Source organism: Megalobrama amblycephala, linkage group LG12 (genome assembly GCF_018812025.1).
Source record: "Megalobrama amblycephala isolate DHTTF-2021 linkage group LG12, ASM1881202v1, whole genome shotgun sequence".
Classification (NCBI taxonomy): Eukaryota; Metazoa; Chordata; class Actinopteri; order Cypriniformes; family Xenocyprididae; genus Megalobrama; species Megalobrama amblycephala.
The window spans coordinates 39,085,486-39,107,976 of record NC_063055.1 but is presented as its reverse complement, the minus strand read 5'-3'; the positions used below and the strand labels follow the sequence as shown (position 1 = coordinate 39,107,976).

General features: G+C 37.1%; 1 protein-coding gene across 2 annotated transcripts in view; it reads right to left on the bottom strand.

Moving 5' to 3' along the window:
* The window catches only part of ift122 (intraflagellar transport 122 homolog (Chlamydomonas)), a 41,536-nt gene that overhangs the window by 12,070 nt on the left and 6,975 nt on the right, over positions 1-22,491 (bottom strand). For both annotated transcript variants that reach the window (XM_048211089.1, XM_048211088.1), the window contains exons 9-20: positions 17,613-17,804; positions 15,692-15,830; positions 14,896-15,098; positions 10,829-10,966; positions 10,312-10,476; positions 10,031-10,228; positions 8,363-8,503; positions 8,225-8,278; positions 6,073-6,234; positions 2,507-2,673; positions 1,992-2,163; positions 1,821-1,923 (exon numbers count right to left, since the gene is read on the bottom strand). In XM_048211089.1, coding sequence (XP_048067046.1) covers positions 1,821-1,923; positions 1,992-2,163; positions 2,507-2,673; positions 6,073-6,234; positions 8,225-8,278; positions 8,363-8,503; positions 10,031-10,228; positions 10,312-10,476; positions 10,829-10,966; positions 14,896-15,098; positions 15,692-15,830; positions 17,613-17,804 — 1,834 coding nt within the window. The remainder of the gene's footprint in view (positions 1-1,820; positions 1,924-1,991; positions 2,164-2,506; positions 2,674-6,072; positions 6,235-8,224; positions 8,279-8,362; positions 8,504-10,030; positions 10,229-10,311; positions 10,477-10,828; positions 10,967-14,895; positions 15,099-15,691; positions 15,831-17,612; positions 17,805-22,491) is intronic.

Here is a 22,491-nt window from a genome sequence, read left to right as displayed (position 1 = left end):
TCTCTCTATTAATTGTGAAGCTGTGGGTTGTAAATAGTTCCTTCAAAAGTAGAAAAAATATGCTATAAGTTTTGAGTTACTAAACTACTTTAGTGATAAATCACAGGACAGCGCTGACGAGTTTCTGCGCTCCTCTCTGCAGGCGCGATCATCGCATGATGTGCAGCTACTCACTGTATGAGTGTTCATGTCCCACAATACATCAGCGCAGTAGCTCAATAAAATGATACACATTTAATGGTCTAAAATCGGTTGAATCTCCAAACTGGCAAGCCTTAAAACACATTCAACTGACAAACTTTTGTGAAGACACAAGTGAAAGTGATCTCACTTTGAGGCTCGCTCGCTGTCCGTGTTGACTCGGCATTTGAGTTTGCCTCTGTGTTGCTTCCATGCCACTGATTGGACGGGGCGGAGTCATGTGACTACACACGCGATAGTATGTTTTTAAGGGGAAAGTATTAACAGGATTTAAAAAAACAAAATAACCGACATGGGAAAATTACGTCGGTCAGAGGTTCTGAATTTTGATTTCGATTACTTTTCAATTAATCGTCCAGCCCTAATACAGATATCTGAATATTTTGTAGTACAAGTAACGTACATTGGGTTTATACTTGCAATTAATAAGTTAAAGGGTTAGTTCACCCAAAAATAAAAATTATGTCATTAATTACTCATGCCGTTCATGTCGTTCCACACCCGTAAGACACAAATTAAGATATTTTTGATGAAATCCGAGAGTTATCCTGCATAGAAAGCAACATAATTACCACTTTCAAGGTCCAGAAAGGTACTACAGACATCGTTAAAACAGTCATGTGACTGCAGTGGTTCAACCTTAATGTTATGAAGAGACAAGAATACTTCTTGTGCACAAAAACAAAACAAAATAATGACTTTATTCAACAAATTTGTCTCCTACGCTGTTTACACTCAGCGCTTCCAGGTTCTGCATCAGAACGCCGACTCATTATTGGCCGGCTCCTGCATTAGCATCACATGCATGCGTCGTGCTGATCACGTGATCAGCTTTGGCCAATAATGAGCTGGTGTTCTGACGTAGAACCTGGAAACGCTGAGTGTAAACAGCGTAGGAGACAAATTTGTTGAATAAAGTCATTATTTTGTTTTGTTTTTGCATGCAAAAAGTATTCTCGTCTCTTTATCACATTAAGGTTGAACTACTGCAGTCACATGACTGTTTTAACAATGTCTTTAGTACCTTTCTGGGCCTTGATGGGGGATATGGGAGATAAAAAAAAAACCTCTCGGATTTCATCAAAAATATCTCAATTTGTGTTCTGAAGATGAACGAAGGTCTTACGGGTGTGGAACGACATGAGGGAGAGTAATTAATGACAATTTTCATTTTTGGGTGAACTAACCCTTTAATATTACAAATGTGATTGTTTTTCATATTTAACGCAACATTTTTTAGAAAAGACGCAGTTAACACGTTTGCCAAATTTGTCTTCTGCACAGTGACTCAGCATTTCATTCAGCTCTGTGTGGGTGTGACGAGAGTCTGGTGTAATGACACTGACATACTCTAACACCAATGATTCTGCCTCAATTATTGAGTGAATTAATGGAAGATTTTTGTTGAAACAAACCAAGATGGGATTTGTGACAAAAACAAAACCGGCTTTGTAAAGCAAATTTTAATTATCACATTGTGTAAGGAGTTTCAGAAGTGTGCAGGCATGTGAAAATTTATCTTGCTGCCAGTTTTAATTTGCAGAGTGAATCACTGCCAAAGCAACATGCAGACACACTCTCTCTCACAGATGCTCATGTGAACGGTGTGTTTGACTGACCTTTCTGAGCCTCCTCGAAGCGGTCGTGTTCAGCCAACCACTGGGCGTACGGCACATAGACGTCATCCCTGAACTGAGAGTGTTTCTCGACTAGAGAGAACGCCTGAGAACAAGCAGCAGCGTCAGTCAATGCAAAAACACACACACACACTCACACACACACACACGTACCTCATCCCAGTGTGTAGTGTCCACATGAAGCTGCACCAGCGCCTTCAGATCGCCCATTTTATTATAAATCTCAGCAGCGTAACCGTGATGATTGAACTTCTTAAAAAACACGGCACATCTGGACAGCGGCTCCCGCTCTGCTTTATCCAGCTTACGAGCCAAATCTATCAACCTACAGAGACAGAGGATGATTCTCATGTATTTTCTGATCTGTGCGTGTATATGTCCTTGCATTATGTGTATATGCTTCAGCATCTAGTATTTTATATTTTATTTATTTATTTAAGAGGGTAAATGTGATCAAGATTCACTACACACTGTGATTTCATTTACACATATCTTATGTGCTTTGAATTTGTGTACTGAATGAAGTATTTCATTATTCAAATACAGCTGGTGATGTTTCTGGTAAAAGGCAGCGGAAAAAGTTTACTATACACTACAGCATCTATAATCGATGTGTGTATAATGACAGCATGCATGTGTGTGTGTGTGTGTGTGTGTGTGTGGCTCACATGTCCATCCAGCCGTGTTCTCCGATGATCTCGATGGCTTTCATGTGTTCTCCTGCCGTCAGATACATGTCTGCAGCCGCTCGAGGCTCTTTACTGTTCTTCGCCCAGTCCGCTTGCTTCTTCATCAGCAGTTTAGTGTCCTTGGGATCTGCTGAGCCGAGGAAGTCCTTCACACACGCAAAAACACACTGTGAGTGCTTCCTGTCAAGTGCTTGATTGTTTAATGTAAGCGCACAGCAGTTAAAGCACCTAATATAAAGTTCTAGCAGCTTTGATTGGGTTGAATCATCAGTATGAGTGAAGCAGTGATTCAATGACTGTGTCACTGCTATAGAGTGAAACAGTCGGATTCCAGAAGTAAAAACGCGATAATGTTTTTAACGATAACTTCTAAACCTTTAAAGACAGCCTTACTGCGAGCTGCAAAGTTAAAGCCCTCAGCCCGCATAATTTCAACTTATTTTTTAAAATAATTGTGTTAAACAGCTAAATGCATGGTGAAAAACTGCATACATGCTATTAAGAATATTCTTTAGCTCCGCACACTCCCATGAAGCACTGCAAATGTCTCCATACGTTATCAAATTACAGAAATATTTGTATATATATGCATATTTGCACAATAAACTTAAAATACATTGTTTTATATACACTACCACTCAAAAGTTTGGGATCGGTAAGATTTTTAATGTTTTTAAAAGAAGTTTCGTCTGCTCACCAAGGCTACATTTATTTAATTAAAAATACAGTAAAAACAGTAATATTGTGAAATATTATTACAATTTAAAATGACTGTTTTCTATTGGAATATAATATAAAATGTAATTTATTCCTGTGATGCAAAGCTGAATTTTCAGCATCGTTACTCCAGTCTTCAGTGTCACATGATCCTTCAGAAATCATTCTGATATGCTGATTTGCTGCTCAATAAACATTTATGATTATTTTCAATGTTGAAAACAGTTGTGTACTTTTTTTTTTCAGGATTCCTTGATGAATAGAAAGTTCAAAAGAACAGCATTTATCTGAAATACAAAGCTTCTGTAGCATTATACACCACCGTTCAAAAGTTTGGGGTCAGTAAGAATTTTTATTTTTATTTTTTTGAAAAGAAATGAAAGAAATGAATACTTTTATTCAGCAAGGATGCATTAAATCAATCAAAAGTGGCAGTAAAGACATTTATAATGTTACAAAAGATTAGATTTCAGATAAACACTGTTCTTTTGAACTTTCTATTCATCAAATAATCCTGAAAAAAAATATTGTACACAAATATTTTGTACAATTGTACACATTAAATGTTTCTTGAGCAGCAGATCAGCATATTAGAATGATTTCTGAAGGATCATGTGACACTGAAGACTGGAGTAATGATGCTGAAAATTCAGCTTTGATCACAGGAATAAATTACATTTTAAAATATTTTCAAATAGAAAACAGTTATTTTAAATTGTAATAATATTTCACAATATTACTGTTTTTAGTGTATTTTTAATTAAGTAAATGTAGCCTTGGTGAGCAGACGAAACTTCTTTTAAAAACATTAAAAATCTTACCGATCCCAAACTTTTGAAAGGCAGTGTATATATATATATATATATATATATATATATATATATATATATATATATATATATATATATATATATATATATATATATATATATATAAACAGTTTTAAATGAGTAGTTTTATATTTCTTCATCATTTTTAATTTGAATATGCTGTTCGCAATGCTTCATGGGATTGTAGTTCTTTCCCTCACTAAGGCCGTCAAGTTCACAGACTTGTACCTTTGTATTTTTGTCTGATTTTCAATTACTTTTTTATTTCAAATCAAAGTCTGTGATGTTGCGATTCTCCTCGTAGCTGGTTGATTTGGTTCATGGATTATAATGACTTTTTTAAGTTCCCTATGGGAGAAATGAATGGGAAAAATACCTCCAGAACCAGCGCCGCTAAAAAAAGATGACAGCAATAATGCGCTCTATAATATATATGAATTCAGATTCATTCAAAAACGAAGGCTGCGTTTACACTGCAAGTCTTAATCTGATCTTTTAACCATATCCGATTTTTTGTCCTGCCTGTTTACATTCACTTTAGATACGACTGGTATCCGATATTCGTGTTTACATTAATTCCCGGCCAAAATGATGGTCGGTGATCACTTTACTATGTACATGGTAGACCCTCGGGTTTTGAATGACCGTGCAATTACAATTATTTATATAATTCCTGTCGGGTAGCCATGATTACTTCTCAGCATGGATAAGTTAGCAGCTGTCAAGGAGGTTTTGCAGCACAAAATCTGACAGAACGGATACAGAATGGGAAATGTTTGTTTTGTTATTTTAACTACAGCTTGTTATCTAGAATTCTGAAGTGAAATAAAGTAGCACGGTAAGATTATATTTATTTAAATGAATTTGAATGTATTAATGAGACAGAGAGAGAGAGAGAGAGAAGCCTAATAGAAAAGCTGGTTGGTTTAATTACAAAAACAGCGAAGTTATCACTTCATTGCTGAGAAACATTATGTTTTATTTATAAAATTCACAGGGCAGAGGTTGAAAACCAGCTCCTGAATCATGCACAATTTCTTGTCTATATATAAATTTCCCACCTCAATAAAAAAATCTGAGAGTTTTAGTGTGAGCACATACACCGCATCTGCTTCATGATACAACATTGAAATGATATCTTTTTGTGGGCAAATGTGACCCTCGCCTTGTGGTGTCTTGGAGATCTGAGGGGAATCGGACATGCGTGTTTAGACGTAGGTTGGATGTCCAGATATTGGATATGTATCTGATTAAAAACCACATTTGGAAGTGGCTCAGAACGGAGGCGAAAAAAATCGGATCTCGTGCGGATATTTGTCTTTACACGTGTGCAACAAATTCTGATCTGTGTCAGATGTGAATAAAAAAAAAAAAATTTGATTTTTTATGTCAGTGTAAATGCAGCCTAAAACATGTCAGGGTGATATTACAATAAAGAAATAATAATTTTATAATATATTATGATATTATAATAAAGAAATTTTTATTAAAATAAAAAAATAAAATATTTGGTCACAATGTGGTGTCTTTAAGTACTATGTACTTACATCAAATAATAATTGTTAGGTGCAATGTACTTATTGTATTGTAAAACTTGCTATTGAGGTGATACAGGTAAGGTTAGGACAGGTTTGGTGGTATCGGTTGGTTTAAGTGTGGGTTAAAGGTCAACAGTGGGTTTATAGATGGAATTACAGAAATGCAGGTATTTTTAAATATAAATACAATGTAAAAACATGTATGTACACAATAAGTGCATTGAATGATGATTAATTTAAAAGTTAGTACATAGTAGTTAAAGACACCTAATATAAAGTGGGACTGAAATATTCAGCTCTTACGCTGATAGAAAGAGTCTGGTTCTGTGAGACTAGCTCCATAAAAGTGAATAATGTGTGTTAAATTAAATCAGCACTAATCGCTCATGTTGAAAAAGCATACAGACAGATCAGACACAAACATACGGCAGCAAGCGCACATATCATGTGTCACACACACCTTGGCGTACTCAAACATGCGCAGGTCGGTGTACATGCTGAGCGCGCGGCTGTCCTGCCCGCTTCTCCGGTAGAGTCTGGCGGCCTCATGGAACTTGCCCTGATACGCGTAAACGTCTGCGAGGAAGAGCTGGTTATCATTCTCACCCCTCCTCTTCCTCTCCTGGACAAACACACACACAGAGAGATGCATTTCATATATTAGCACACACACACCAGCACCAAAAACTCCAGACAAAAACACATGTGCAGTTCAAACATCATTATATACTGTAGAATAAATGGTAACACTGAACTTACTATAGTAACAACAGTAAATCCTTAAACCAGACCCTAACCCTATAGTAAGTAATAAGGACACCTTATAATCTTAATATATAATATATAATCTTTATGGTGTTAAAATTAGCCTTTGTTTTCTTTATAGAAAAAGTGAATTTCTTATTTCCTTCACTTGATTTTGGGGTTAACTATAAGAGATTCAGCTGTGCATTTGCTTTAATATCAGTGTCTAACTGTGTACTGTACAAAACTGAACACATTAACAACACTAATACACATTTACCCACAAACCCTTTATTACACTCATGCACACACACGCTCTCTCTCTCACACACACTCACACACACACACACACACACACACACACACACTCTTTCAGTCATCTCCACCCGCAGGCATCAGAAAGTCAATAGCTCATTCTTTCCATTCAGAACTCCAGACATCAAAAGCATTTCTGAACACAAACTTTCCTTCCCAAAACACAAGCCGCCCTCACCACACACATCAGCTCAGACAGATTTAAAGAAACATGTGATGTTTTTCATGAACATTCTGCCATCACTCGTTTCAAACCTGGCAGTTTCATTCAAACAACGCAACATGAAATGTTTTATTAGCAGACATTTTCCATTCTCTCTGAATGCATGTGAATGTGTTTGACATGAAAGGGCTGATTATCAGTCAATAACAAATTCAATTAAAGCTGCAAGCAGCGATGAAAGGGCCCTCGCACCCGGGCTCACCGCCACCCATTGGCATCAGGGAAACTGTGAAAAGTGGGCGACATGCATGTAAGTGAGTAAATACAAGGAAAATATGGCAAAGTGCCACACTTCCTGCTGCCAACAGGTGGCGCTTTAACTGTAACTGAATACTGGCATATAAATGTGTTCACGCCAGGACTATTAGTTTGGAGCAGATCAGACATTGTATGCCTGAGTTACAACAACTTCCTGTTTCGTGGCGTTAATCACATACATTAGCATTTAGCCAAGTGTTTCATGATTTAACGTGTTTCTAGTATGTTTGGTACTTTGTGGCATATTGAAATGTGTTTCTGGTAGTGAATTACAGTGTGAAGCATGCCATTTCCTGTTGCCAGCAGGTGGCGCTATGACTGTAACTGAATATTGGCATGTAGATGTCTTCAGGTCAGGACTCTAATGAATCATGTGAAGTTTGGGGCAGATCGGACACTGCTTGACTTACAACAACTTCCTGTTTCATGGCGAAACATCAAATTTTGTCAGGCCGCCACAAACACGCCCTTCAGCGAAATCTCTAGATCTTTGCAATTTAAAATCACAAAGGCTTTTAGATTAGACTGACCAAATATGATGTTGATCTGATTAAAGCTCTAGGAGGAGTTCGTTAAAGTACAACGTCTGGAAAATGGCAAAAAGTGCACAAATTTTGCAAAGTTAATTCAAAATATCTGACTTCCTGTTGGTTTTCAGATTTTGCTCCAAGAGACTTTTTTGTAGGTATTGGGCTGTTCGATGTGTGTTCTGAATTTCATACTTGTCCGTGAAACGTAGCGTCAGGGGCACTTCGTTGAAATTGTGTAGGTGGCGCTATTGAGGCATTTTGCCACGCCTAATTCTGAAACCCATATCAGACGTAAATTTTCACCGCTTCTGACACGTGTGCAAAGTTTCATGAGTTTTCGAGCATGTTTAGGCCCTCAAAATGTGATTCCCCTTTCATGGCCAAACATCAGACTTTGTCAGTCGCAAAAGCACAAATCTATCCTTTAAAACTTTTTTTATTTTATTTTTTATTTGAATCATTATAGAGCAGAAAACGACTTCTAATATAAGAATCAGTCAACAGTGAAAGGAGAAAGAGATAAAGAGAGCAACACGTCTTACTTCAATGCTGCTGATGAGCTCCAGATAGCGCAGATCTCGAACCCTGATGAACGCCTGATGAGAGACAAAACGAGAGAAATATGTCCGGAAACGTTTTTAGAACATCAGGACAGAGTCGAGCAGTAGTCGATGCCTCACTTTCTTGGCGGTGTGGAAATCGAGTCCCTCCAGAGCCTCAGTGGCCAGATCCCTCCAGTCATTATCCGTCACTCCCAGACAGGCGATCTGATAGGCCTCCTGAAACATGCGGCGCTCCAGGTACTGATACATCGGAGCCGACTGCACAGATCAGCCATAATCACAGTCAGCTCGAGCAGAAATATAACGCATGTAGAGCTTCTCATCCTTCACAATATTCAAAGGACCACATGCAGGCGAAGACATTTTGGTACTTTCAAAGCTTCTGGTTCACAACTTTTTTTATTTACAGAAACTAGGAGTGGCATCATATAAAAATATATAATATACCGTCCCGATCGGACCAGTGCTGCAAGTTGAAAGTTTATCATTTGCACGTTTTCAAGTTTTTAAACCTTGCCAACTTCAAACGCAAGATAAATTGCGCACGCTGAGCTGAAGTTTTGTGAGTGCAAACTGCATATCCGAAGCACACGCCCAGCCACAATTGAGCTCTCTTTCACGTCTTGCGTTTGAACGGACAATTTCACACAAAATTATGTCAAAATGCCTATCTTGACGAGTATCCTAGTAAACCAAGTTGGTTATATCTTAAGTAAGTGAAAGAAAACGCATGTGTTACGGTATCAGTATATTGGATCAGTGCATTAGCTCTTAAAGTGACAGCAGCCTAAAATTCCTGCTGCTCTCTGTGTTTTTAATGTGAATCAAACCAAAGACATTTACATTTGATTACTTTATTCCATTTCTGTACCTAATCTGTATAACTACTGTTAGATCTACCTGGAAAACCTGAAAAGCATTGTATTCATTTGCATCTTTGTTCTATTGTTTGTTTTTGCTGTTTACTTGTCTTTAATAGTGTTTGGAATTTATATTTAAAGTTTATATCATATTTATGTAGATTTTACTTTTTTTTTTTCATTTGCATTGTTCTTGCATTCCATGTAAAAAGGTGTGGGGATTAAAATAAAATATTTAATAGCCAATGGCGACTCGAGCTTCAGTGTGTCCGTAGAGGGTTGAGTTAATGTTAGTTGATAAAAATACAACTGTTCATTGTTAATTTATGTTAGTTTAGGTCCATTAATTAATATTATCTTTTGTTTTTATTTAAACATTAATATTAACAAATGCTTTAGAAGTATTTTTCATTGTTAGGTCATGTTAACCACTGTAGTTAACTAAGAGTAATGTTAACAAAAGTAACCTTATTGTAAAGAGTTACTTGTGTAACAATGCAGAAAATGGTGTTTTTCCTCAGTATTTCTGTCTCGTTTCCCAGTACAAATATCTAACATTCTTAAATTAAGATTCATGTACTGGAGAAACAAAATACTTCAAATATGTTTTCTGAAAAATTGATCAAAATAAAGTGGGTTAGTGCTTAAAACAAGAACAAATATCTGCCAGTGGGGTCAGAAAAATTATCCTGTTTTCTGACTCTATTGGTAGATATTTGTAGTTTATATTAATGCTAATATAAGGATCCAGGACCAACAAAACATGTTGATTTACTTCGTGAAATCAGGAGGTGTGAAATAATGTCTTCACAAATAGAATTTTGGAAATATTTAAAAGAAAAATCTGAATGTCGTTTCTCATCCCTACTGCCAATGACTTTCCTTCTGTTAAGCATCTCATGTGGATGTTATTTTTCTCTCGTACCTGAGGCACCTCCACTGCAGCCATAGAGTAGACGTGAAGGCAGAAGATCTTGGATCCGTTGTAACCCACTACGAAGCCCTGCAGTTTCTGCTGGTGCACTGGGAAGTTACTGGCCTTGATGTTCAGATATCCACTGCCAGAGAAACACAGCATGTCCTCACACTGCGTGTTCCACGCCACGCTGTTCGCATTGGGCTCCTGTGACACAGACGGAAAGCATTCAGCCGACACGTCAAGCTTCAGACCGAAGGTAATGTGTAATATCCTCGTGTGAGCGTGACCTGGAAGAGCAGCTCTTTGGTGTGAATGTCGTACACCAGGCACGTGTTGTGTTCGTCCACCACTGCCAGTTTGCTGCGTGACGTGCTCATGTCCAGACAGCGCACAGACGTGTTCTGCTTCAGCAGCGTGATGGCGAACGGGTTGTCCACGAAGATCTTCAGGATCTGCACACATCAAGACCTTTCACACACAGGGCCGAATCTGAACGTGCAACTATTTACATGCCGAGACGGAGGAAATTAAACTGCATTCATACACACAGTTAGAAGAAAAGCTTCTATATAAGGGCTTCCGTCATGGGATCATATTATGAATTTAATTCTAATTATTTTTGAATTTCAATGAAATTTTATGCATTCAGTTTTAAAGAACCCTTCATGCCAAAAAGGGTCTATATAAAGGAGAAATGTCTTAAATGATTGCATAATAGTCATGTTTAACGAGTTATTTCAATGTTTTTCTAGTGATAAAGTATGTTTACGAGCCGTTTACACAGAATCAATAGATATAACATACAGCTCCGTTCTTCAGTCCCACCAGAAGCCCCTCTCGTCCAGCCGGGCCGCCGATCACTTTGATGTAGCGAATGAGAGACTCCATCAGCCACTCTTTCTCTTTGATGGCCGTGAAGGACAAACACTGCAGCCTCTTTTCCTACACACACACATACGCGCACACACAGAGAGACATACACACACAGAGACACACAAGGAAAGGATTTCAAAATGTAAAGCATTTCACTGTAAATAATTGCAAAGCAATCTAATGACATGTTTGTACTAAAAATGGATTTGTTTTTTTTAACTCAAATTACAGATATAATGTATCTGTAATAATGTATTAAAGGGGACCCATAATGCCCCTTTTCACAAGATGTAATATCAGTCTCTGGTGTCTCCAGAATGTGTCTGTGAAGTTTCAGCTCAAAATCCCCCACAGATCATTTATTATAGCTTGTCAAATTTGCCCCTATTTGGGTTGAGCAAAAACACGCCGTTTTTGTGTGTGTCCCTTTAAATGCAAATGAGCTGCTGCTCCCGCCCCCTTTTCAGAAGAGGGCGGGGCTTTAACAGCTCAACAACAACAAAGCTGGAGAATCTCACGCAGCCAAAATGAGGATTGTCAGTAACGGTGTTCAGCCTTACATTGTTCAAACCGGAGTCGACACTGATGGAGAGACTCAGGAAGAAGTTACAACTTTTAGACGTTTCTGAATGGTTAGTGGATAAATTGATGTAGTTGCTGTGGAGTTGATTCAACTCATCCACTAGCATGTGTCGTCATGTTCATCTTTTGTGTTGAATCGATCCTCGTTTGTGAAGCAGTCCGGCGTAAAATGACGGCATGTCAACAACACTTGACTACAACAACTCTTCCGCTTCTCTAAAGCAGCCCAACATGGCCCCGCCCCCTTTGTTGTGTGGTCTTGGGGGCGGGGTTTATGTAAATTTTAGGGTTAGTGATGTCACTAACCCAGGAAGAAGCTCGCTGTAGTCCCTACCAGTCATTTGTTGTAGTCCTTAAAAAGTGATTTCTGTAAAAGAAAATATCTCCCTTTGCATTGAACTTTGAGCGTTGTAACTTTGTAGATGTTGTTTATGATCAAACAGAAACATTACACACTAAAGTTGAAAAAGTGAAATCATAATCAATCACCCCTTTATATTCAAAGTTTATAATCACAATTATTGTTCAATAAATAATTTTTTATATTATAATGTTGCGGTATTTGGTATTGAGAAACGGTTTGATGGGGTTTATCAATAATTTTAGTTCAGGTTACATATTTACGCCAGTAGATGGCAGCAAGGGACTGACTTTAAGAGCGAGTTAGTAAACCATTCATTAAAACACTCTGATTAATTCGGAAACAAACAAGGTTGTAAACAAGGAAATTATGGTAACACTTCTGTATTGGGAACACATTCCCTATTAACTACAACTTTTGCCTCAATTAACTCCTGATTTACTGCTTATTGATACAAACCCGATTCCAAAAAAGTTGGGACACTGTTCAAATTGTGAATAAAAACAGAATGCAATGATGTGGAAGTTTCAAATTTCAATATTTTATTCAGAATACAACATGGATGACATATCAAATGTTTAAACTGAGAAAATTTATCATTTTAAGGAAAAAATAAGTTGATTTTAAATTTCATGGCATCAACACATCTCAAAAAAGTTGGGACAAGGCCATGTTTACCACTGTGTGGCATCCCCTCTTCTTTTTATAACAGTTTGCAAACGTCTGGGGACTGAGGAGACAAGTTGCTCAAGTTTAGGAATAGGAATGTTGTCCCATTCTTGTCTAATACAGGCTTCTAGTTGCTCAACTGTCTTAGGTCTTCTTTGTCGCATCTTCCTCTTTATGATGCGCCAAATGTTTTCTATGGGTGAAAGATCTGGACTGCAGGCTGGCCATTTCAGTACCCGGATCCTTCTTCTACGCAGCCATGATGCTGTAATTGATGCAGTATGTGGTCTGGCATTGTAATGTTGGAAAATGCAAGGTCTTCCCTGAAAGAGACGACGTCTGGATGGGAGCATATGTTATTCTAGAACTTGGAAATACCTTTCAGCATTGATGGTGCCTTTCCAGATGTGTAAGCTGCCCATGCCACACGCACTCATGCAACCCCATACCATCAGAGATGAAGGCTTCTGAACTGAGCGCTGATAACAACTTGGGTTGTCCTTGTCCTCTTTAGTCCGGATGACATGGCGTCCCAGTTTCAAATTTTGATTCATCTGACCACAGAACAGTTTTCCACTTTGCCACAGTCCATTTTAAATGAGCCTTGGCCCAGAGAAAACGCCTGCGCCTCTGGATCATGTTTAGATATGCCTTCTTTTTTTAGATATGCCTCCTTCTTCTGAGAGACACTGCCACTCTGAGAGGCTCTTATTATACCCAATCATGTTGCCAATTGACCTAATAAGTTGCAAATTGGTCCTCCAGCTGTTCCTTATATGTACATTTAACTTTTCCGGCCTCTTATTGCTACCTGTCCCAACTTTTTTGGAATGTGTAGCTCTCATGAAATCCAAAATGAGCCAATATTTGGCATGACATTTCAAAATGTCTCACTTTCAACATTTGATATGTTATCTATATTCTATTGTGAATAAAATATAAGTTTATGAGATTTGTAAATTATTGCATTCCTTTTTTATTCATAAATTTGTACAGTGTCCCAATTTTTTTGGAATCGGGTTTGTAGTTAATAAGGTAGTTTTTGTAGTGTTTAAATTTAGGTATTGGGTAGGATTAAGGGATGTAGAATAAGGTCATGTAGAATAAGGCATTAATATGTGCTTAATAAGTACTAATAAACAACCAATATACTAGTAATGTGAATGATAATAAGCAACTATAGTAGTCAACATTTGAAGTGGATCAAAACCTTTCATCAAAGTTGTCCTAAAACCTTCTTCTTTGGACAACTTAGTTCTTAGGGCAACTTTGATGAACTTTTTTGATCCACATCAAATGTTGACTACTGTAGTAAAAAGTGAGAATTTAACCCTAAAATAAAGTGTTTCCGAAATTAATTTAACTCTGAACAACGCCTTATAAGGCATAACCAACAAGCAAAGTGGCTTCGGAGTGAAGCTGAATCTGACGCTTCACTTCAAAGAGATCAATCCATTGACCAGTGCTATCAGTCATGGGAAATCCCAATAAACTTTGAAAGGATACTACAACAAAGATATCGCTTTCCTCATTCAAACTGATTTTTCGCTATGAATATATGATTGACCTGAAGAATGAAAGCTATATAATATACTTTGAAATATATGAGTAATATCATGCTTCTAGCCAAAGACTGTGAAAAGTATTGTTGCATTTTTTGTCTGAAAATAAATAAATAAATAAATAAATAAACTAATTTCATTTATATTTCACTTTTCAAGTACCTCTTAATAAACATGGCTGTTTTCCAGGACTTACATTTCAGAAAGTCAAACTCAAGCACATTAAGCACCTTGTATGAACCCTGCAACAATGTACATATCGACGGGATCAGTGTTTACAGGCTCAGCTGGACAAAACACTTTCTGTATGTGTCTGTGTTTTGAATGGGCGGCTTCATGTCACGAGAGAGCGGGTCAACATCTGACCTGACCGCACAACACAGAGTCTCAGTCACTGAACGTTTGATCCGGCGCTGATAATGTTGCGTGACCACGCTTCTTTCATATGAGATCATAAACTGACACAAGTATTCAGTCACAATGAAGCCTTTTATTAGAGCCATCAAGTAGGACGCTTTCATACAGTCTCCTTACTGTAATGCAGAAAAACTCATTTTGGTAAAAAATTTATTATTTTAATTATGAAGTATTCATAGAAAGGATTTGTTGTGCTGCATTTAATTTTTGCTGATTTTATTGAAAAACTGTCATGTCCGAATGTGTTTTTGCTCAAGATTAGACACATTATGGAGCATTCATACTGATCGATCTCAAATAGCTTTCTGATGTAACATCACATGATTCGGCACGTACGGTACGTCCAGGAAACGTTCACATGACTTCAGTAGATTCAGGGGCGTTGTGTTGTGAAGGACGGTCTTTACCTGACAGAGGATGATGTGTTGTGAGCAGACGACCAGCAGGTTGCACTCGAAGCGTTTGCAGATCTTCTCTTTGACGCGGTAATGCATGTCGTTGGAGTCGTCAGAGTAAAGCTCGTAGATGAGGATCTTCTCAGGAAGCTGAATGGCCAGTCGGCTGCGGTAGATGGCGATCTTCTTCACTAACTCACGGCATTTTATTCGCACTGTGAGGGGAAATTGGGAAAAAAATTAAAGAAAGCAGAGACAAAGAAAGAGAGATGGATCACACTGTAGTCTATCGCTGGGAATTGTGTCTGTGGATGAATTTTAACAATTTTTTTTTATATATATATATTTTTTTATATGTATCTAGTTCAGTCATGAAACTCTAGATGGCGCAGGCTGATTGGTCCTTTACATACAATTACATCATAACCGCATCGCACAAGCTGATTGGCCTCTGCTGATCCTGCAGCCAATGAGATAGCTTGCTGTACATTTAAATAGTCTGGTTGAACCCCTCCACCTCCCCCAGCTCCACCTGCCTAGATCTGCTACAGGATTTATGCATGTCTATTTATGCAGCAGCAGCAGATCTTACATGCTCACAGCAGTAGTGTCTATCAGCAGTAGTAAGTCCATCTGCAGCGTAAAGCAGCGCAACATTACCATTGCCATATCCATCAACATACTAAAACTATTCTCATCCAGATATATTATCATCCCATTACATTTAATTCTCACGGTTATTTGCTCCCAGCTGTGTTTGAGAGCGGCATGTTTGAATGTGATGATGTCATGTGGAAAGTCACGGCACCTTTCTGCTCGGTGATGAGGTGCTGCACGATGACGTCCGTCATACTGTCCCTGTAGGCATAGCGGTCCTTGTATAAGCCATGAACCGTGCTGAAGATGAGCTGGAAGAATGCGATGGTGCCGTCCTGACAGCCTAAAACCTGCCCAACACCACAGAGACTCAGAAGAGCTTCTGAAGCTTTCCACACTGTATAAACACTGAAAACACATCAGCTACACTCACATCAGACATCTATGAAAGGGGTAATAATGCTGCAAATTAGTCTGATCACTGTTGCCGTTTAATAACGATGCCCTAAACTTTGTGAAAGACAGTGACTGCTTTATAAAACACAGTTTGAGGGAAAAGCAGAGTTGTGATTTGTAGCTCAGTATGTGTCGTGACTTTCACACAACTAATTAATTAACTCGCACATCTCATTTTCTGATTAAATATGCACTGTAAGATTTGACAGCTTTAATCTGTCCTCTATTAATAAACAACTGCCTTAAATAGAGGCGAGTGAGAACAGCAGAAATATGGGCGTTCATTCAACGAAATCTCACAAACACCGTCAAAAACGTGTCATATTTCACACACAAAGAAAAAAGAAGAAATTATATGCATTTAAGAACTCAAGTCTATTTTAAGACCTTTAAAGGTGCCCAAGAATGCTTTTTCACAAGATGTAATATAAGTCTAAGGTGTCTCATGAATGTGTCTGTGAAGTTTCAGCTCAAAATACCCCATAGATTTTTTTAAATTAATTTTTTTAACTGCCTGTTTTGGGGCATCATTAACTATACACTGATTTTGGCAGCGCCGCCCCTTTAAATGCTCACGCTCCCTGCCAAACGAGCTCTCGACTATATTACAGCGCATTTACAAAGTTCACACAGCTAATATAACCCTCAAATGGATCTTTACAAGTTGTTCATCATGCATGCTGTATGCATGCTTCGAATTATGTGAGTAAAGTATTTATTTTGATGTTAACGTTTTATTCTGAGTGAATTTGAGGCTATATGCTCTGTGGCTAACGGCTAATGCTACACTGTTGGAGAGATTTATAAAGAATGAAGTTGTGTTTATGCATTATACAGACTGCAAGTGTTTAAAAATGAAAATAACGACAGTCTTGTCTCCGTGAATACAGTAAGAAACGATGGTGACTTTAACCACATTTAACAGTACATTAGCAACATGCTAACGAAACATTTAGAAAGACAATTTACAAATATCACTAAAAATATCATGTTATCATGGATCATGTCAGTTATTATTGCTCCATCTGCCATTTTTCGCTGTTGTTCTTGCTTGCTTACCTAGTCTGATGCTTCATCTGTGCACAGATCCAGACGTTACTGGCTTGTGTAATCCCTTAAACATGGGCTGGCATTATGCAAATATTGGGGCGTACACCCCGACTGTTACGTAACAGTCAGTGTTATGTTGAGATTCGCCTGTTTTTCGGAGGTCGTTTAAACAAATGAGATTTATATAAGAAGGAGGAAACAATGGAGTTTGAGACTCAGTGTATGTCATTTCCATGTACTGAACTCTTGTTATTTAACTATGCCGAGGTAAATTCAATTTTTGAATCTAGGGCACCTTTAAGGTCTTTGTATTTTGACATTATCTTTTAAGCTAATAAAACAAAGAAAGTCAAGATTATAATGTATTGATGCATCGAGGTTGTTGTTCTACATTGAATTTACACTGATTTAAATGAATGCAAAAATCATTGTATAATTTGTATAACTCAAATACTGTATATTACAGTAATGAATGTAATGAAAATCAACATTATTAGTTATTTTACTTGTTTCTTTACTTTGATTTTGTGATGAAATGTGAACCAGACATATTTTATAGATTCACTGACTCACACAGCTTCCCTTAAAAATGAGTATTTCCATGAATAATTCACAACATCTCTGACCACATAATTCGAGTCTGGCTTGACGCGGCAGGTCCAAACCCAAGAGCTCTGCTCTCCGACAGTGCCGAGCCGAACCCCGTCTTTAGTGTAGAGCGAAGCCTGTCTGTCTGAGCCGCCCATCACGATGTACTCGCCCTTAGAGAAGAAGCTCACGCAGCAGGGGTCAAAGTTCAGCTGCCGGTCCTTCCCAATCTGCAAAACACACAACAGTTCATTTGAACAAGGGAAATATACTCTGTTTATTTCAGTACTTTCATTGGTGAGGATCTCTGCAGCCTCTCAGCTCTGAATTCAGCATTAAACCCAATCTAAACTCAAGCCTTGCTATCAGACATACAAACACTTCATTACAGCGCTGTTTACAAGAGCTTGTAAAAAAACGACTGCTGGAGGAATTCACAAGAAGAAGCATTGATGAGGGGATATTCATTCAGACGTGTGTTCTCAAACATGCATGAAATGTTTTGAGCTTATACAATATTAACATATTTATTGACATATCACTTAAAAACCTTTAATGCACCTTTCACAAGATGTAATATAAGTCTCTGATGTCTCCAGAATGTGTCTGTGAAGTTTCAGCTCAAAATCCCCCACAGATCATTTATTATAGCTTGTCAAATTTGCCCCTATTTGGGTTGAGCAAAAACACGCCGTTTTTGTGTGTGTCCCTTTAAATGCAAATGAGCTGCTGCTCCCTGCCCGCTTTCCAGAAGAGGGCGGAGCTTTAACAGCTCAACAACAACAAAGCTGGAGAATCTCACGCAGCCAAAATGAGGATTGTCAGTAACGGTGTTCAGCCTTACATTGTTCAAACCGGAGTCGACACTGATGGAGAGACTCAGGAAGAAGTTACAACTTTTAGAATGAAACTGGACGTTTCTGAATGGTTAGTGGATAAATTTATGTAGTTGCTGTGGAGTTGATTCAACTCATCCACTAGCATGTGTCGTCATGTTCATCTTTTGTGTTGAATCGATCCTCGTTTGTGAAGCAGTCCGGTGTAAAATGACGGCATGTCAACAACACTCTACTGCAACAACTCTTCCTCTACTCTAAAGCAGCCCAACGGTCAACTTCACCTTGTTTCTCTTAGTAGGATGAAAATAATCTGTTATTTAAATGGTGATTAAATTATATATATGGAAAGAAAGCGATCAAAGAACGCTCCCTTAACAATCGCTGGAGCTGTCAATCAAACAGTGCGAGTGTTCTGGACTCCCGTTAAATCAACAAATCTCTTATTTACAGTGTGTTTGCACTTTTAGTTATGATGAAAGCATTAGTTAGTGTGCAAAATTCGAGTTACAATGACAAGATCACTGCTTTCATGCGCTCAACACTCTGTCTGTGATCGGCTACATGCTCATCACTGCAACCTTTCATGCCACGATCTAAATATAATGCTATAATCAACACTTTTCATGATTAGTTAACCTTGAGAACTATAAGTTTTTGAGAGAATTTCACATGTAATACTAAGCTATTTCATATGCAAATATGTCAGCCAATCACAGCAGCAGGCGTTTACACTGAAGTCTCACAGCAGACACGCCCCTTAAAACAGAGCGTTCAAAACAGAGGGACAAAATCAGGGTAGGAAAAATGCCTTTTATTTCTAAATTATGACAATTTTTGATGTAAAAATCATACTAACATTGTAAGTGCACCACAATAATAAACATTATAAATCAATAAAATAAAGATACAACATATAGTTTTGGGTATAGGACCTATGCTACTTAGTAATGATTAGTTGTATCTATTTAGAATACTGAGAATTACAGCTTTTAAAGTAATAAAGTTGTGGAGAAGGCAATAATCTCCAGTTTTAAGTGATTGTTTAGATTTACTTTCTAAAGTACACTCCATGGAGAGGATAACATATGAAATGAAGAGCAAAAGTATACATTTTGAAAAGATTTGGGCACCTTTAAAATTAAAGTATATATCATAAAAAATAAAAGGAATGCATATTTTAATTACCTTCTTGCATAATTCTGCCTCCATTTTAACGTACTTATTACCATTAATATTATTACTATTATTATTATTATTATTTTAATATTTTTTTTTTAATTTACCTATTCAATATTACTATTAATTGGTGTTTAAATAATATCATTCGAATTACTTATTAGGAAATATGTGTCATTATAAGATTTTGAAACGAATATTATGTCAATGTCAAATTTTTTATTGTTTTTTTTGTAGTTTTTTTATATGTAAAAGTGTTTAATTATGTATGTATTGGCTATGTCTCTAATTATTATTTATTTATATATTTTTTTGTGTTGGTGATGGTATTATCACAAAAGAAAAAGAAAAAGTGAAAGGAAGAGAAAATAGAATGAAAAATGAGGAATAACTATTGGTAAAAAATATTATGTCTTTAATGGAGATGTCTATTGGTATAATTGTATTAAATATGCTTGAATTGGAAGGCAAAGTATAAAAAAATAATTAATAAATAAATTAATGACAAATGTCTTTGGAACAAAAAAACATGTTGAATTACAATAATTGAAAAAAAGATGCATTGCATTAACAGTGCTTGTACTTGCATGCAATGTATTTTCAGGGCTGAAATTCAACATTATTGTATATTTAAGCTCAAAACACTTCATGCATGTTTGAGAACACACGTGTGAATGAATCTCCCGTCATCAATGAGTCTCCATGCTTGTCCCTGTGAATTCCTCCAGCAGTGGTTTTTACGAGCTCCTATGAACAGCGCTGTAATGAAGTGTTTGTTCAGACAGCACTGGAGGCCACGACATTACAGTTGCATAATGAGAGCTGCATATTTTCCCTTAATTACTACACTTCCCATGTGCACCTGGGGAAGGACATATATAACGGCCGTAAAGATAATGTTTTCCAGGACGCTGGATGGTTTGTGCTCCATATGACTTCTTCTATTAAAACTGCAGCTCTGTGTGTTTATAGAAAACTTATGGAAAACAGCACGTTTCTTGCTCATTTGAAATAAGACTTTAACGTACTACGTAGTGGATAGTAGAAGTCAAGTCTGGACCAATTGTATTGCAGATTCTGATGGTGCCAATGGTTCCTATGATCTACTTTATGAAATGTATCATGTTAACATGGAATCATGACTAACTGCTAACATCACACAAGCTTATAACAAATAAAACATAACCCACAAACAAAAAAACTCACTGCATGTGCATAAGCATAAAGAAGTGCAATCTTTTTTTTATTTAAAGCAGCAAATGAAGAGGAAAGGTGATCAGTTTCCATCATCATGACTAATGAAAATGTGTACTGTATGCAAACTTTGGCTTCTTCACTGCTGATGCTTTAAACCTGCTTCTTCAGTGTCTGACTTTGTGCAAAGCAACACAGCTGAAGTCTTTCACTTACAATTTTTACACTTTATTCATTGATCTTTTCAAAAAGCAACTCTTGGTGCCAATTAATCAATTTTCGGGTATGAGAAGTATAATGTCTGAAAGAAGCATTAGATTAGCGGTATGAACCGTACGAGGTCTGGACACACTGACGTCGATTACTCCCTGCAGTTTTCATTTTTTGGACCGATACCAATACTGATTTCAACAAACAATTACTGGTCGATTCCAATACAGATATTTGTCACTTGCTGTCTTATTTGAAGTTTTGTCATTAAAATAGGTAGTGTTTTGGATGAATAGGTAGTGAATATGGATCCATTTAACATTCAGCAGGCCAACATAAAGATCCATATGAAATAAACAGTGCTTTTTAGGTAGTTTAATTGTAGTTTTCAGGTAAACAAATGTAAAATAACACTGCATATTCTTCACTGTATAAATATTAAAGTTACAAAACGTATTTAGTCAAGAGTAGGGAGCGATGTTTTTTGTCTTTTGTTGTTTGATTAACATTAAAACACAGACAGCAGCGCAGCAGGTTTATTAGGCTGCTGTCACTTTAAGAGCTGCACAGATCCAATATGAATATACTGTTACACAAGCGTTTTATTTCTCAGCCGTTTATGTTCATTTAAGACATAACCAACTATGTTTACAAGGATATTCACCAAGATGGCCATTTTGATATAATTTTATGTGAATTAGACGAAGCGAAAGACAAATCCATTCAGCATTCGTGCGCCGTCTTGAGATGCTGCTTTCCGGGAGCACACTATGGATGTGTGCACACTTCTCACACAGTGAGTAGAAACAGCATTCTATTTAGTTTCTTCTTGCGCTTAAATATTTAAAGGCAGCAGCTATTTACACTAAGTGAAAATAGCAATATATTTACACCATGTAAAAGTGTAAATAGTAATTAGATGCTATCTATACTTTATATTGGCAGATACTATTTGCACCTCAGTATTTTTGTAAATTTTTTGTACAACAGCATGCAATAATATCATGGAGTGTAAATGATTATATTTATTAAAATTATTATTGGGAGAATAAAAACACTCCCGACACCTTCCCCTAATCCTACCATTAAATACTTTTAATATTATTAAACACTAGCTAGGCAGTTTATTTTCACTTTTAGAACATTATTTAAATTTTTATTGAAAATAAATGCCTTTCTGATGTGATACGTGATGGGAAAAAGGAGAAGAGCGAGCTCGGCAAAAGGCGGATTCGAATCCGCACTGATCGCATTAAAAACCAGGACTTACTCACTACTGCTGACGCTATTTGGACGCTATTTAAATTGTCAAGGCTTAAAACCACATGCAAAGAATAAACTTTCATGAAGATGCAGCACTGGCCTGATCAGAACAGGTACAGTTCCTTATTGACGAGCCCTGCTGTATTTTGATATTGTTTTAGCAATTATAATATTATTTTACCCAGAGGAAAATGTTGGATTATGCAACAGACATTATACAGCTCAGCGCCTTCAA